Source organism: Procambarus clarkii, chromosome 39, assembly GCF_040958095.1.
Source record: "Procambarus clarkii isolate CNS0578487 chromosome 39, FALCON_Pclarkii_2.0, whole genome shotgun sequence".
NCBI classification, from domain to species: Eukaryota; Metazoa; Arthropoda; class Malacostraca; order Decapoda; family Cambaridae; genus Procambarus; species Procambarus clarkii.
This window is the reverse complement of record NC_091188.1, coordinates 23,950,259-23,965,653: the sequence shown is the minus strand read 5'-3', so window position 1 is coordinate 23,965,653 and position 15,395 is coordinate 23,950,259. Positions and strand designations below refer to the sequence as shown.

The 15,395-nt window shown below is 46.4% G+C and overlaps 1 protein-coding gene across 1 annotated transcript in view; it reads right to left on the bottom strand.

The window, feature by feature from the left end:
* Positions 1-2,160: 2,160 nt before the first annotated feature.
* The window catches only part of LOC123750800 (piggyBac transposable element-derived protein 4-like), a 131,329-nt gene continuing 118,094 nt past the window's right edge, over positions 2,161-15,395 (bottom strand). The window contains exon 3 of the mRNA XM_069338120.1: positions 2,161-2,229. Within this exon, the coding sequence (XP_069194221.1) occupies positions 2,161-2,229 (69 nt within the window). The remainder of the gene's footprint in view (positions 2,230-15,395) is intronic.

Below are 15,395 nucleotides of genomic sequence, written 5' to 3'. Positions count from 1 at the left end.
CTGATATATATAGATGATGTATTAGAGTGTGCAGGGTATAATGTATTATACAGTATAGTGTATGAGAGAGAAGGGCTTGAATTTGGTGGACAGGTATTAGTCAAGTACATTTCCAGTCTGGACGTGTTCAAGAACGAGGCGAGAGCCGAGCAAGGTTGTGTTGTCGTCTGGTATCATCATTAATACACAGTAAGTCTTTCATTTTAGTTATTTAAGAATGCTTGTGTTTTTAGTCTTCTCAATAATAAACACACCTGGCCTCAATTAAATCACAACTTCAATTTTTTTATTATTATTATTAACACATTTAGGTACATCTGCATTTGTACAGCTACCCTAGACTATATGTACCCTAGAATGCAATCCTAGAATACATGAAGAGCAGTATAGTGTGTGCAAAAAAATAGCTATGAAGATATCCTCAAGAACACGACAGTGAATGAAATAGTTACCAAACTCCAAGTACCTCATGCCAACGGGTCTGAATGGTCTAATAACTGGGCATTCGGTGCTGTAGTGTGGGAGATCATGTCGCAGTTCCTGCTCACCGAATTTGCACCTGGATTGCTCATGATTGGGAGAGCCGTCACCTGTAGCCACCTGCCACAGGTAACGGTAACCCAACCTGATCCTGGCAACCACTGTGTCGCACAGTCTGGTGGACGTTTTGTGCAGCCCATAAACATAGGTTTTATATCTGAACAAATCATAGCTTTTTATACTGGTGCTTTCAAGCCGTTGGGAGTCAGTAATTTCTCTCCTATCAGATATGAGTGTTTCGAAGTTATGCCGATGACATTCATTGTTGCAAATACCCAAATAAGACTGCAAGCTCAATTTGATTTACTCGCTGCTAAAATCATTAAATATGGTCTTTTTATTTCCATATCTAAATCCAGAACTCTCCATCCCCCCAAAAAAACTCTAACTTTCAAGGTCAACAACCAGAACATTAAATCGTGTGGGCAACACAAATACCTTGGAGTTGGTATCAACAGTGACATTGTAAACGATCTACATCGTAGGTTAAAAGAAAGACTTAAACCATTGAAAACACTTACTGGTAAGAATATTGGTATCAATATTAAATATGCTAGATCATTCTATCATATGTTTGTTAGATCTCTAGTTGATTATCATGCTTTGCATCTAATTAACTTCCTCGCCTCTGTGCTGGACAAACTTGAAGTAGTACAGAATGAAGCCAGGTGGATAATTCTTGGTGCCCCAAGATCCACAAGAATCATCAACATAAGGGAAGAACTGAAGCTTCCAACCATACAGGAGAGAGTCATGCGTCAACACGACCGTTTGCCTTAAAGTCATGAGAGATCCTACATCACCTGCATTGCGAAGTAGGGTCTCGCAAGTGATTCAGTGCTGTTAACACCTTATTGATTGGTGCCAACATACCGACTCACTCCTTTTATGATAAATGGCTGAGTAAAAATGCCTAAAATCTCATCCAACTGAACATTCCTTTTAAGTGATACCTGTCTCCGATTTTCCTCTTTATCTGCACTCTACCACTCAAGTATCATACACACCCGTCACCAAGAAAGGTAATGAGAATCTTGCTCTTCTCAAAGTTGTCACACTCGAAACAATTGTCTCCTCCATCGAAAATTTAAGATCTCACGAGCACTGTGTCTACACCGACGGCTCAGTCCAATCTTCTACTGGACGGACTGCAGCAGCATGTAGGTTTTATAGAAATAATATTTGTGTGAGAACCGACCTGTGATATTTATATTTATTTAATATATGTAAATTTATATGGAATTTATATTTACGTTAATTTATATCTTTCGATAGTAATTTGTATGTTAAGTGGACTGTATTTCTGCAAATTCTCACAAATCGATCCTTACACATCAGGGAGGGTTTATATTAAATCTAATTATATATATATATATATATATATATATATATATATATATATATATATATATATATATATATATATATATATATATATATATATATATATATATATATATATATATACATATATATGCAGCCAATCAAACTATAGTATTAAACTACATATATTAGTAAATACATTGAGGAGGTGCCTTATGTTATTGTACAGCAGGGTTAGTCCACCAGGTATAACTAGGATGTAGACACAAAATTATCCTCGAGAGAGGCTAGCTTCCATCACCCAAGTAACTGATGTACCAAGATTAATTCTTGCTTCCTCTTCTTGTTCCTGTCAAAGGGCACTAGCTGTAAAGCCGAAATTCTAATATATGTCAGCTATATCAGAGAAAACACTCTATATTATTAGATAAGGAACAAGGCTTAATTACCTGTGTTGAGTCGATCGTTCTTGTTCTAACCGGAAATAATCCTATCTAACATAACATTACTGGCCAATAATGACTTAGATAAGATTCCGGAATGACACTTCCCTTGTGGTTGTTGACAGCGTGTTCATGATGGTAGAGCACTAATAGATTTGATCGCCATAACACTTCGTCCAAGAGAAATTATAGGAGCTGAAGTTGGAGCTGAATTTGCTCCAACGACTCTGGTCTTAACAAATGCTGACCCCCTACTACTACTCTGACGCTACTGGCTCACTTTGTCCAGATGTCAGTAAGTGATAGAAGGGTCACATTTACTCTATTTTGATACTGATAATTAAGTTAATTCAAATGAGATGTTTTTATGATATTAAAAGTCCAAAGCCTAATGTATTTAAGAATAATTCCCAACAGAATAGCTGGTGAATTTATAGTACTATGTGGCAATGATATCCCGTTTTCTATTGATGGAAAATTCCACTACAAGCTACATTTTCTATGGGTTAACTTGTGTATACAACACAATAGCAATATTATCTGCATGTTGCATTTAATATTAATAAATGGTGTCGGGTTTTCCGACAATTTGCACAAAGACTATCAGTGTCAGGGAAAAACAACTGGCTGACCACCACACAAACAGAACTAGCGGCACTACAACTAGCTACCAGTACATTAAAAAACATTGGAGGAGGAATAATATTGTGTGATTAAAACTCTGCTCCTCAAACAATTGAAAACTGATCCTGGAAGATTGACAGCAAGAACCTCATACTACCAATTATAAATGACCTAATAATTGCGCAGAGTAAAGGGTTCCAAATCTCCTGTGTATGGATACCATCACACATAAATTTAACTCATCATAATGACAAAGACATTCCAGCCAAATTAGCGTGTAACAAAGATGACGTTGAATAAGACCTAGGTATCCCTATCTCTGCTTTAAAGACTAAATTGTTCCAAACAACGTCAATCAACTAATCTAGGGATATGGAAAGTCTACGGTAAAAGAAATACCAGTTTATTGGGTGAACTTGTCACACATAACTGTGGCTATTTCATTATTTACAAACACGTGAAAGTTAATAAGATACTGCTAAGTTAAACGGGCCAAGCTTAAGGTACACGAAACTCAACAACATTGGTGCACTAGGTTTAAACTAGATGTTAATTTAAATTAGTGATGAGCTTAAGTGTTAATGATAACTAGTGATGTGGTTAAGTTGTACTAAATTTCATTATATCCAGCTTTAAGTCATAAGAACTATCAATATCAAAGCCTCTCTAGACTGCAAAACGTTAAAGTTTCTAGCGCTGCGCACCTTAGTCCCCAGACGTTAACAAACTTAAGGGTTACTCAGATTCTCGCAAAAACTAAGGCCATTAGGCAACCCGTTCTCTCACTTTCTTATAGTCAATATTGACTTATTAAATACGTGCATGTGACATACTAATTTATTGTGAATATTTTAGTTTACTTTGAAAAGCTTCATAGAAAACACCGACCATACCAAACCTTCTTAGTATGTTAAGATAAGCATCTTATTGCTTCGTAATTACAATTATTACTTAACCAATTATAGGTATAGGTTAAGTAATAATTGTAACTACGAAGCAATAAGATGTTTATCCTAACATACTAAGAAGGTTAGGTAAGGTCGGTGTTTTCTATGAAGCTTTTCAAGGTAAACTAAAATATTTACAATAAATTACTATGTGACAAATGCACGTATTTAATAAGTCAATATTGACTATAAGAAAGTGCGAGAACGGGTTGCATTAGGACTGGCAAAGTATCTGGCTGTAATCATTGAAAACACTTTGAGGCCCAAATGGCTTGGCTAACACACAAGTCCCCACCTGGACACACAAAATCATAAGGAACACTGCAGGCATGACAAGGAAAACATCAGACAAAACCTAACGATCACTTTCCAGCAACATTCGGGAACACTACAGGCAACACTGTCACACCTCGGGCAGTTAACAATACCGAGGCGGGACCAAAGAGCCAGAGCTCAACTCCCGAAAGCATAACTAGGTGAGTACTAAGGAACACTGGAGGCAAAACTGTCAGACCTCAGGCAACACATAGAGCACTGGTGGTCATACTAAGTCATCCCTCAATCAACACAAGGGAACACTGCAGGCAACACAAATCACCCCTAAGCCAACACAAAGGAACACTACAGGCAACACTGTGTCACCCCGCAGCCAACACAAAGGAACACTACAGACAACACTAAGTCACCCCGCAGCCAACACAAAGGAACACTACAGACAACACTAAGTCACCCCGCAGCCAACACAAAGGAACATAACAGCCAACACAAAGGAACACAACAGACAACACTAAGTCACCCCGCAGCCAACACAAAGGAACACAACAGGCAACACTAAGTCACCCCGCAGCCAACACAAAGGAACACAACAGGCAACACTAAGTCACCCCGCAGCCAACACAAAGGAACACAACAGGCAACACTAAGTCACCCCGCAGCCAACACAAAGGAACACAACAGGCAACACTAAGTCACCCCGCAGCCAACACAAAGGAACACTACAGGCAACAGTAAGTCACCCCGCAGCCAACACAAAGGAACACAACAGGCAACACTAAGTCACCCCGCAGCCAACACAAAGGAACACAACAGGCAACACTAAGTCACCCCGCAGCCAACACAAAGGAACACAACAGGCAACACTAAGTCACCCCTCAGCCAACACAAAGGAACACAACAGGCAACACTAAGTCACCCCTCAGCCATCACATAGGAACACTACATGCAACAGTCGCCACAAGTCATCACTCCCCAACACCCAAAATGACCAGCCTGGGAACGCAACTGTGATTTAAAATGCAAAGGAAAAGCGCAGTAAAAAGTGATTTATGGGTCGATGTTTAGACAAGTGGTGGAGGGAAGAGGCGAGACTGAGGTTAGGAGGGCGGGACGAGACCTCCGGGACCGCCCGCCAGGCTCCAGTACACTGGTAAATACATTAGAGGCGCTCGCTACACCCACTGCCTGGAATCATAAAAATTGGCTTCTATGTTGAATAATGTATGATTGAAGCCTACTGGAATGTATGTTTAATATGTTTACTCGAGGTTTCTAAGATTCTACACATAAACGATATTTAATATAGAAAATGGGACGTAAGCGTGTTGCCATCTTGGCTCCAACACATATTGAACTGCTCCTAATGATGCTCGACAATCTTCTTAAAAGGAAACCAACAGTATTTACAGGTTTTTCTTCCAACCAGATCAGGAGAATGCTTTGTTTCTCACGTCCAGAAAAGGTTTAACTTTTACAGAAAATATTACGTGGTTAAAACGCTGAAGAGAAGGAGGATAGAAAGAAAATAAGTAACGACAATTCAGAAAAATAAGCTGACAACATTTCTGGAAAATACTGTCGATCTTAAAATATAATGGTCTGACTAAGACAATGAAGTGGTGATGGAGGAGTGAGAGCAGAGACTGCCACAAGACTGGTATAATTACTCTGACACCTGAGTATTGCTGGTATAATTACTCCTGACACCTGAGTATTGCTGGTATAATTACACCTGAGTATTGCTGGTATAATTATTCTGACACCTGAGTATTGCTGGTATAATTACTCTGACACCTGAGTATTGCTGGTATAATTACTCTGACACCTGAGTATTGCTGGTATAATTACACCTGAGTATTGCTGGTATAATTACTCTGACACCTGAGTATTGCTGGTATAATTACACCAGAGTATTGCTGGTATAATTATTCTGACACCTGAGTATTGCTGATATAATTACACTTGACACCTGAGTATTGCTGGTATAATTATTCTGACACCTGAGTATTGCTGGTATAATTACTCTGACACCTGAGTATTGCTGGTATAATTACTCTGACACCTGAGTATTGCTGGTATAATTACACCTGAGTATTGCTGGTATAATTATTCTGACACCTGAGTATTGCTGGTATAATTATTCTGACACTTGAGTATTGCTGGTATAATTATTCTGACACCTGAGTATTGCTGGTATAATTACACCTGAGTATTGCTGGTATAATTATTCTGACACCTGAGTATTGCTGGTATAATTATTCTGACACCTGAGTATTGCTGGTATAATTATTCTTGACACCTGAGTATTGCTGATATAATTAATTCTGACACCTGAGTATTGCTGATATAATTATTCTGACAACTGAGTATTGCTGGTATAATTACTCTTGACACCTGAGTATTGCGCTGGTATAATTAATCTGACACCGGAGTATTGCTGGTATAATTATTCTTGACACCTGAGTATTGCTGGTATAATTATTCTGACACCTGAGTATTGCTGGTATAATTATTCTGACACCTGGGTATTGCTGGTATAATAATTTGACACCTGAGTATTGCTGGATTGCTGGTATAATTATTCTTGACACCTGAGTATTGCTGGTATAATTAATCTCACACCGGAGTATTGCTGGTATAATTAATTTGACACCTGAGTATTGCTGGTATAATTAATCTGACACCTGAGTATTGCTGGTATAATTAATCTGAGACCGGAGTATTGCTGGTATAATTAATCTGACACCTGAGTATTGCTGGTAAAATTAATCTGAGACCGGAGTATTGCTGGTATAATTATTCTTGATACCTGTGCATTGCTGGTACAATTTCTCATGACACTTGAATATTGCATTTACCTCTGAAATTGAAATCTGAGTATCTACACTTGAAACTGTGTAGGGAGTCAGCCTCCACCACATCACTACTAACATCACATTTGTTAACTATTCTGTCACTGAAAAAATCTTTCTAATGTCGTTCTGGCTCATTTGGGAACTAAATTTCCACCTGTGTCCCCTTGTTCGTGTTCCACCCGTGCTAAATAGTTTTTCTTTGTCCACCTTGTCAATTCCCCCTGAGAAAGTTGTAGGTGGTTACCATGTCTCCCCGTTTACTTTTGTCTTTCATTGCAACTTTCTAGACTATGGACATTGTTGCTGGGCTCTTCCTCAACATTTCAGCAAAGGTGGCACCCATTGCAGAGGTCCATGCCATTGCTATATTCTCTGCTACCTGGGGATTGGTTGCCTGACCTGAGTCTGCAGAGGACTTTTTTTTTAGGGTTTTTATTTACTGCGCTGCACTCAGTTCCGTCTGTAGTTTAATTATGGTTTGCCTCGTGTCTTTCAATTCGCCACGGATTTCCCTCCATGGACGACCAATCATCTCCATGTGTGACTGGCCCTGTCCCTTTTTAGTACATAGGGTAAGTGTTAGATTACAAGGGTCAGAAAGGCTCTATGGCTCATTTGGCCACTCAGTTTCCACCTGTGTCCCCTAGTGCGTGTGTCCCTTGTGTTAAATAGACTGTCTTTTTCTACCCTATCAATTTCCTTAAGAATCTTGAATGTGGTGATCATGTCCCCTAACTCTTCTGTCTTCCAGCGAAATGAGGTTTAATTCCCGTAGTCTCTCCTCGTAGCTCATACCTCTCAACTCGGGTATTAGTTTGGTGACAAACCTTTGAACCTTTTCCAGTTTAGTCTTATCCTTGACTAGATAGGGACTCCATGCTGTTGTTGCATACTCCAGGATTGGCCCGACATATGTGGAATACAAAGTTCTGAATGATTCCTTACACAAGTTTCTGAATGCCGTTCTTATGTTGGCCAGTTTGGCATATGCCGCTGATGTTATCCTCTTGATATGGGCTGCAGGGGACAGGTCAGGCGTGATATCAACCCCACAAGTCTTTTTCTCTCTCTCTGACTTGAAGAATTTCATCTCCCAGATGATACCTTGTAACTGGCCTCCTGCTCCCTACACCTATCTTCATTACATTACATTTTCTTGGGTTAAACTCTAACAACCATTTGTTCGACCATTCCTTCAGCTTGTCCAGGTCTTCTGGAAGCCTCAAGCTGTCCTCCTCTGTCTTAATCCTTCTCATAATTTTGGCATCGTCAGCAAACATTGCGAGAAATGAGTCTATACCCTCCGGGAGATTGGACTCTATCATATCTTTCTTGAAACTTGAAACATGCGTACGTACGTGTGTGTTTGTGTGTGTGTGTGTGTGTGTGTGTGTGTGTGTGTGTGTGTGTGTGTGTGTGTGTGTGTGTGTGTGTGTGTGTGGTGTGTGTGTGTGTGTGTGTGTGTTTGGTGTGTGTGTGTGTGTGTGTGTGTGTGTGTGTGTGTGTGTGTGTGTGTGTGTGTGTGTGTGTGTGTGTGTGTGTGTGTGTGTGTGTGTGTGTGTGTGTGTGTGTGTGTGTGTGTGTGTGTGTGTGTGTGGTGTGTGTGTGTGTGTGTGTGTGTGTGTGTGTGTGTGTGTGTGTGTGTGTGTGTGTGTGTGTGTGTGTGTGTGTGTGTGTGTGTGTGTGTGTGTGTGTGTGTGTGTGTGTGTGTGTGTGTGTGTGTGTGTGTGTGTGTGTGTGTGAGTGTGTGTGTGTGTGAGAGAGAGTGTGTGTGTGATTCCACCAACCACATTGTCTGCCCAGCACATGGTCCCTCCAGCATATTGTCTGCCCGGAACATGAACCATGAACGGAGGTGCACCCGGCAAATTGTCTACCCGGATCATGGTTCGTCCTGCTCATGGTCTCACCTCATCATGGTAGGTCTGGCACATGGTTCGAGCCGCTCCAACTCTCTCCTGCAGGAACTCGCTCATCGTATTAACTCAAGTTTACCAAAATTATCTCGGCTAAAGTTGGTGAAATACGCTTAAGGTGCGGTTACCGACTGTGCTAACTCTCGAGGCTTTAACAGCTCCAGGATAATGTGTCCTCTTCCTCCTCCTCCTCCTTTTCCTGTGTCCTCCGGTGTGTCCTCCTCCTCCTCATCTTCCTCTTCTTCCTCTCCTCCTCTTGTGTCGTCTGCAGTTTTCCTCCTCATTTATGTATTCTGGTTTAGATTTTCTTTTCCTCTGTGAACTCTGTGTTATTTGTTTTCTCCTTTTATGTGTACTTTGGTCCAATTTTCCGTCATTCTTTAATCTACATTCACTTTCAGCTTCGTCTGTGAGAATTTGTTAATGTCCTTCTTCTTTGCACTCTGGTATAGTTTCAGCTGAAAGTCTCCTCTAGTTTGTCCTTCTCCGGTGATATATTTAGTTCTACTGCTGTGTACTCTCATCCATTTTTCCCAGTGTGAAGTCTAGCCTAGGATTGCTCATGTGTGAACTATGAGTGAAGAATAAGACCTTGCCGACAAGCATATTGCAGCGAGGACACTCGAGTGTGTGAGTGCTTGACGGGCAGAGGTTGAACACGTCTTCAGCTGGAGTACCGGGGAGAGGAGCTCCCCCAGAGCTCAGTATGGGTCCAGCTCTCATGAGTGTGTAGCGTTGAGCGGGTGTATATGTGTGTATGAGTAGGTGAGACCACCAGGAGACGAGCCCGGAGGATGTACTTGAAGGGTTCTCAGTTATCATGTCATTAAATGCATAGATTATTGATAGAGGATACACAAGATAGTCTGCATAAGGGACGCTCAGGTTTAAACAAAATTACTGTCATTATTATCATTTTTTTTGTGTGTGTTCTACGGAATAGTTTCACGTCTCCTGTGTACACTCGTTTAGTTTTCCTCCTGTATATACTGGCATAGTTTTCTTCTCATTAGTCCTCTTATTTAGCTTATCTCGCTGCCAGACCCACAGTGTGAGTACTCTCCCCCGCTGCCAGACCCACAGGGTGAGTACTCTCCCCCGCAGCCAGACCCATAATGTGAGAACTCTTCCCCGCTGCCTGACCCACAGTGTGAGTACTCCCCCCCCCCCGCTGCCAGACCCACAGTGTGAGTACTCTCCCCCGCTGCCAGACCCACAATGTGAGAACTCTTCCCCGCTGCCTGACCCACAGTGTGAGTACTCCCCCCCCCCGCTGCCAGACCCATAGTGTGAGTACTCTCACCAGCTGCCAGACCCACATTGTGAGTACTCTACCCCTCTGCCAGACCCACAGTGTGAGTACTCTCCCCCGCTGCAAAACCCGTATTGAGAGTACTCTCCCCCACTGCCAGATGCACAATGTGAGTACTAACCCCCCCACTGCCAGACCCACAATGTGAGAACTCCCCCCCCCCTGCTGCAAGACCCACAATGTGAGTACTTTTCCCCGCTGACAGACCCACAATGTGAGTACTAACCTCCCCCACCCCCACGGCTAGACCCACAATGTGAGTACTTCCTTCCCCATCTGCTACCAGACCCACAATGTGAGTACTCTCCCCCTGCTGCTAGACCCGCAATGTGAGTACTCCCCCCCTCTGCCAGACCCACAATGTGAGTACTCTCCCCCCCCCCCGCTGCCAGATCCACAATGTGAGTACTCCCCCCCCATGCTGCCAGACCCACAAGGTGAGTACTCCCCACCCCCCCTGCCAGACCCAAAATGTGAGTACCTCCCCCCCCCCCCCCGCTGCCAGACCCACAATGTGAGTACCCCCCTCCCCCGCTGCCAGACCCGCATTGTGAGTAAATCCCCCCCCCCCCACCCGCTATCAGTTCCACGATGCGAGTACTCTCAGCCCCGCTGCCAGACCCACAGTGTGAGTACTCTCAGCCCCGCTGCCAGACCCACAATGTGAGTACTCTCAGCCCCGCTGCCAGACCCACAATGTGAGTACTCTTCCCACTGCTGTCATACCCACAATGTGAGTACTCCTCCCCCCCCCCACTACCAGAACCACAGTGTGAGTACTCCCCCCCCCTGCTGTCAGGTCCACAATGTGAGTACTCTCCCCCCGCTGTCAGACCCACACTGTGAGTAATCCCACCCCCGCTGTCAGACCCACACTGTGAGTACTCCCCCACCCCGCTGCCACTCCCACAATGTGCATGAGTACTACCATCCTTGCTGCCAGACCCACAATGTGAGTACTCTCCCCCCGCTGCTAGACCCACAATATGAGTACCCCCCCCTCTCGCTGCCAGAGACACAATGTGAGTACTCCCCTCCCTGCTGCCAGACCCACAATGTGAGTACTCCCCCCCCCTGCCAGACCCACAATGTGAGTACTCCCCCAACCCTGACAGACCCACAATGTGAGTACTCCCCCCCCCCGCTGCCAGACCCACAATGTGAGTACTCTCCCCCTGCTGCTAGACCCACAATGTGAGTACTCCCCCCCCTGCCAGACCCACAATGTGAGTACTCTCCCCCCCCCCCCCCCGCTGCCAGATCCACAATGTGAGTACTCCCCCCCCCATGCTGCCAGACCCACAAGGTGAGTACTCCCCACCCCCCCTGCCAGACCCAAAATGTGAGTACCTCCCCCCCCCCCCCGCTGCCAGACCCACAATGTGAGTACCCCCCTCCCCCGCTGCCAGACCCGCATTGTGAGTAAATCCACCCCCCCCCCCCCGCTGTCAGTTCCACGATGCGAGTACTCTCAGCCCCGCTGCCAGACCCACAATGTGAGTTCTCTCAGCCCCGCTGCCAGACCCACAATGTGAGTACTCTCAGCCCCGCTGCCAGACCCACAATGTGAGTACTCTTCCCACTGCTGTCATACCCACAATGTGAGTACTCCTCCCCCCCCCACTACCAGAACCACAGTGTGAGTACTCCCCCCCCCCCCTGCTGCCAGGTCCACAATGTGAGTACTCTCCCCCCGCTGTCAGACCCACACTGTGAGTAATCCCACCCCCCGCTGTCAGACCCACACTGTGAGTACTCCCCCACCCCGCTGCCACTCCCACAATGTGCATGAGTACTACCATCCTTGCTGCCAGACCCACAATGTGAGTACTCTCCCCCCGCTGCTAGACCCACAATATGAGTACCCCCCCCCCTCTCGCTGCCAGAGACACAATGTGAGTACTCCCCTCCCTGCTGCCAGACCCACAATGTGAGTGCTCCCCCCCCTGCCAGACCCACAATGTGAGTACTCCCCCTCCCCTGACAGACCCACAATGTGAGTACTCCCCCCCCCCCCGCTGCCAGACACACAATGTGAGTACTCCCCCCCCCCCCGCCCCCACGGCCAGACCCACAATGTGAGTACTCTCCGCCCCCCCCCACACTGCCAGACCCACAATGTGAGTACTCCCCCCCATGCTGCCTGACCCACAATGTGTGTACTCTCCCCCCCCCACTGCCAGACCCACAATGTGAGTACTCCCCCCCCATGCTGCCAGACCCACAATGTGAGCACTCTATCCCCCCCCTGCTACCTGACCCACAATGTGGGTACTCCCCCCCCCCTGCCAGACCCACAATGTGAGTAGTCCCCCCCCCCCCACTGCCAGACCTACAATGTCAGTACTCCCACCACCGCTGCCAGACCCACAATGTCAGTACTCCCTCCCTCCGCTGCCAGACCCACAATGTGAGTAGTCCCCCCCCCCCCCCCCGCTGCCAGACCCACAGTGTGTGTACCTCCCCCCCTCCGCTGCCAGATCCGCAATGTGAGTACCTCCCCCCCCCCCACCGCTGCCAGACCCACAGTGTGAGTACCTCCCCCCCTCCGCTGCCAGATCCGCAATGTGAGTACCTAACCCCCCCCCCCCCCGCTGCCAGACCCACAGTGTGAGTACCTCCCCACCTCCGCTGCCAGATCCGCAATGTGAGTACCTCCCCCCCCCGCTGCCAGACCCACAGTGTGAGTACCTCCCCACCTCCGCTGCCAGATCCGCAATGTGAGTACCTCCCCCCCCGCTGCCAGACCCACAATGTGAGTACTCTCCCCCCCCCCCGCTGCCAGACCCACAATGTGAGTACTCTCCCCCCCCCCCACTGCCAGACCCACAATGTGAGTACTCTCCCCCCCACTGCCAGACCCACAATGTGAGTACTCTCCCCCGCTGCCAGACCCACAATGTGAGTACTCTCCCCCCCACTGCCAGACCCACAATGTGAGTACTCCCTCCCCCTCTCCCCGCTGCCAGACCCACAATGTGAGTACTCTCCCCCCCCACTGCCAGACCCACGATGTGAGTACTCTCCCCCCCACTGCCAGACCCACAATGTGAGTACTCCCCCCCGCTGCCAGACCCACAATGTGAGTACTCTCCCCCCCACTGCCAGACCCACAATGTGAGTACTCCCTCCCCCTCTCCCCGCTGCCAGACACACAATGTGAGTTTCAATCTTACTTGAAACGTACGCACGTACGTACGTGTGTGTGTGTGTACTCACCTATTTGTACTCACCTATTTGTGCTTGCGGGGGTTGAGCTTTGGCTCTTTGGTCCCGCCTCTCAACTGTCAATCAACTGGTGTACAGATTCCTGAGCCTACTGGGCTCTATCATATCTACATTTAAAACTGTGTATGGAGTCAGCCTCCACCACATCACTGCCTAATGCATTCCATCCGTTAACTACTCTGACACTGAAAAAGTTCCTTCTAACGTCTCTGTGGCTCATGTGAGTACTCAGTTTCCACCTGTGTCCCCTTGTTCGCGTCCCACCAGTGTTGAATAGTTTATCCTTGTTTACCCGGTCGATTCCTCTGAGGATTTTGTAGGTTGTGATCATGTCTCCCCTTACTCTTCTGTCTTCCAGTGTCGTAAGGTGCATTTCCCGCAGCCTTTCCTCGTAACTCATGCCTCTTAGTTCTGGGACTAGTCTAGTGGCATACCTTTGGACTTTTTCCAGCTTCGTCTTGTGCTTGACAAGGTACGGGCTCCATGCTGGGGCCGCATACTCCAGGATTGGTCTTACATATGTGGTGTACAAGATTCTGAATGATTCCTTACACAGGTTCCTGAACGCTGTTCTGATGTTAGCCAGCCTCGCATATGCCGCAGACGTTATTCTTTTTATGTGGGCTTCAGGAGACAGGTTTGGTGTGATATCAACTCCTAGATCTTTCTCTCTGTTCGTTTCATTAAGTACTTCATCTCCTATTCTGTATCCTGTGTTTGGCCTCCTATTTCCACCACCTAGTTTCATTACTTTGCATTTACTCGGGTTGAACTTCAACAGCCATTTGTTGGACCATTCACTCAGTCTGTCTAGGTCATCTTGTAGCCTCCTACTATCGTCCTCAGTTTCAATCCTCCTCATAATTTTTGCATCATCGGCAAACATTGAGAGAAACGATTCTATACCCTCTGGAAGATCATTTACATATATCAGAAACAGTATAGGTCCAAGGACTGACCCCTGCGGTACTCCACTCGTAACGTCTCGCCAATCTGAGACCTCACCCCTCACACTGACTCGTTGTCTCCTGTTACTTAGGTATTCCTGTATCCAACGGAGTACCTTCCCTTTCACTCCAGCCTGCATCTCCAGTTTTTTCACTTGCCTCTTGTGTGGCACTGTGTCAAAGGCTTTCTGACAATCCAAAAATATGCAGTCTGCCCACCCTTCTCTTTCTTGCCTTATTTTTGTTGCCTGGTCGTAGAATTCAAGTAACCCTGTGAGGCAGGACCTGCCATCCCTGAATCCATGTTGATGCTGTGTTACAAAGTTCTTTCGCTCCAGATGTTCCACTAGCTTTCTTCGCACAATCTTCTCCATCAACTTGCATGGTATGCAGGTTAGGGACACTGGTCTGTAATTCAGTGCCTCCTGGTGTGTGTGTGTGTGTGTGTGTGTGTGTGTGTGTGTGTGTGTGTGTGTGTGTGTGTGTGTGTGTGTGTGTGTGTGTGTGTGTGTGTGTGTGTGTGTGTGAGAGAGAGTGTGTGTGTGAGAGTGTGTGTGTGTGAGAGTGTGTGTGTGTGAGAGTGTGTGTGTGTGAGAGTGTGTGTGTGAGAGAGAGTGTGTGTGTGATTCCACCAACCACATTGTCTGCCCAGCACATGGTCCCTCCAGCATATTGTCTGCCCGGAACATGAACCATGAACGGAGGTGCACCCGGCAAACTGTCTACCCGGATCATGGTTCGTCCTGCTCATGGTCTCACCTCATCATGGTGTGAGTGTGAGTACTCCCCCTCCCCCCGCTGCCAGACCCACATTGTGAGTACTCCCCCCCCGCTGCCAGACCCACATTGTGAGTACTCCCCCCCGCTGCCAGACCCACAGTGTGAGTACTCCCCCTCCCCCCGCTGCCAGACCCACAGTGTGAGTACTCCCCCCCGCTGCCAGACCCACATTGTGAGTACTCCCCCCCGCTGCCAGACCCACAG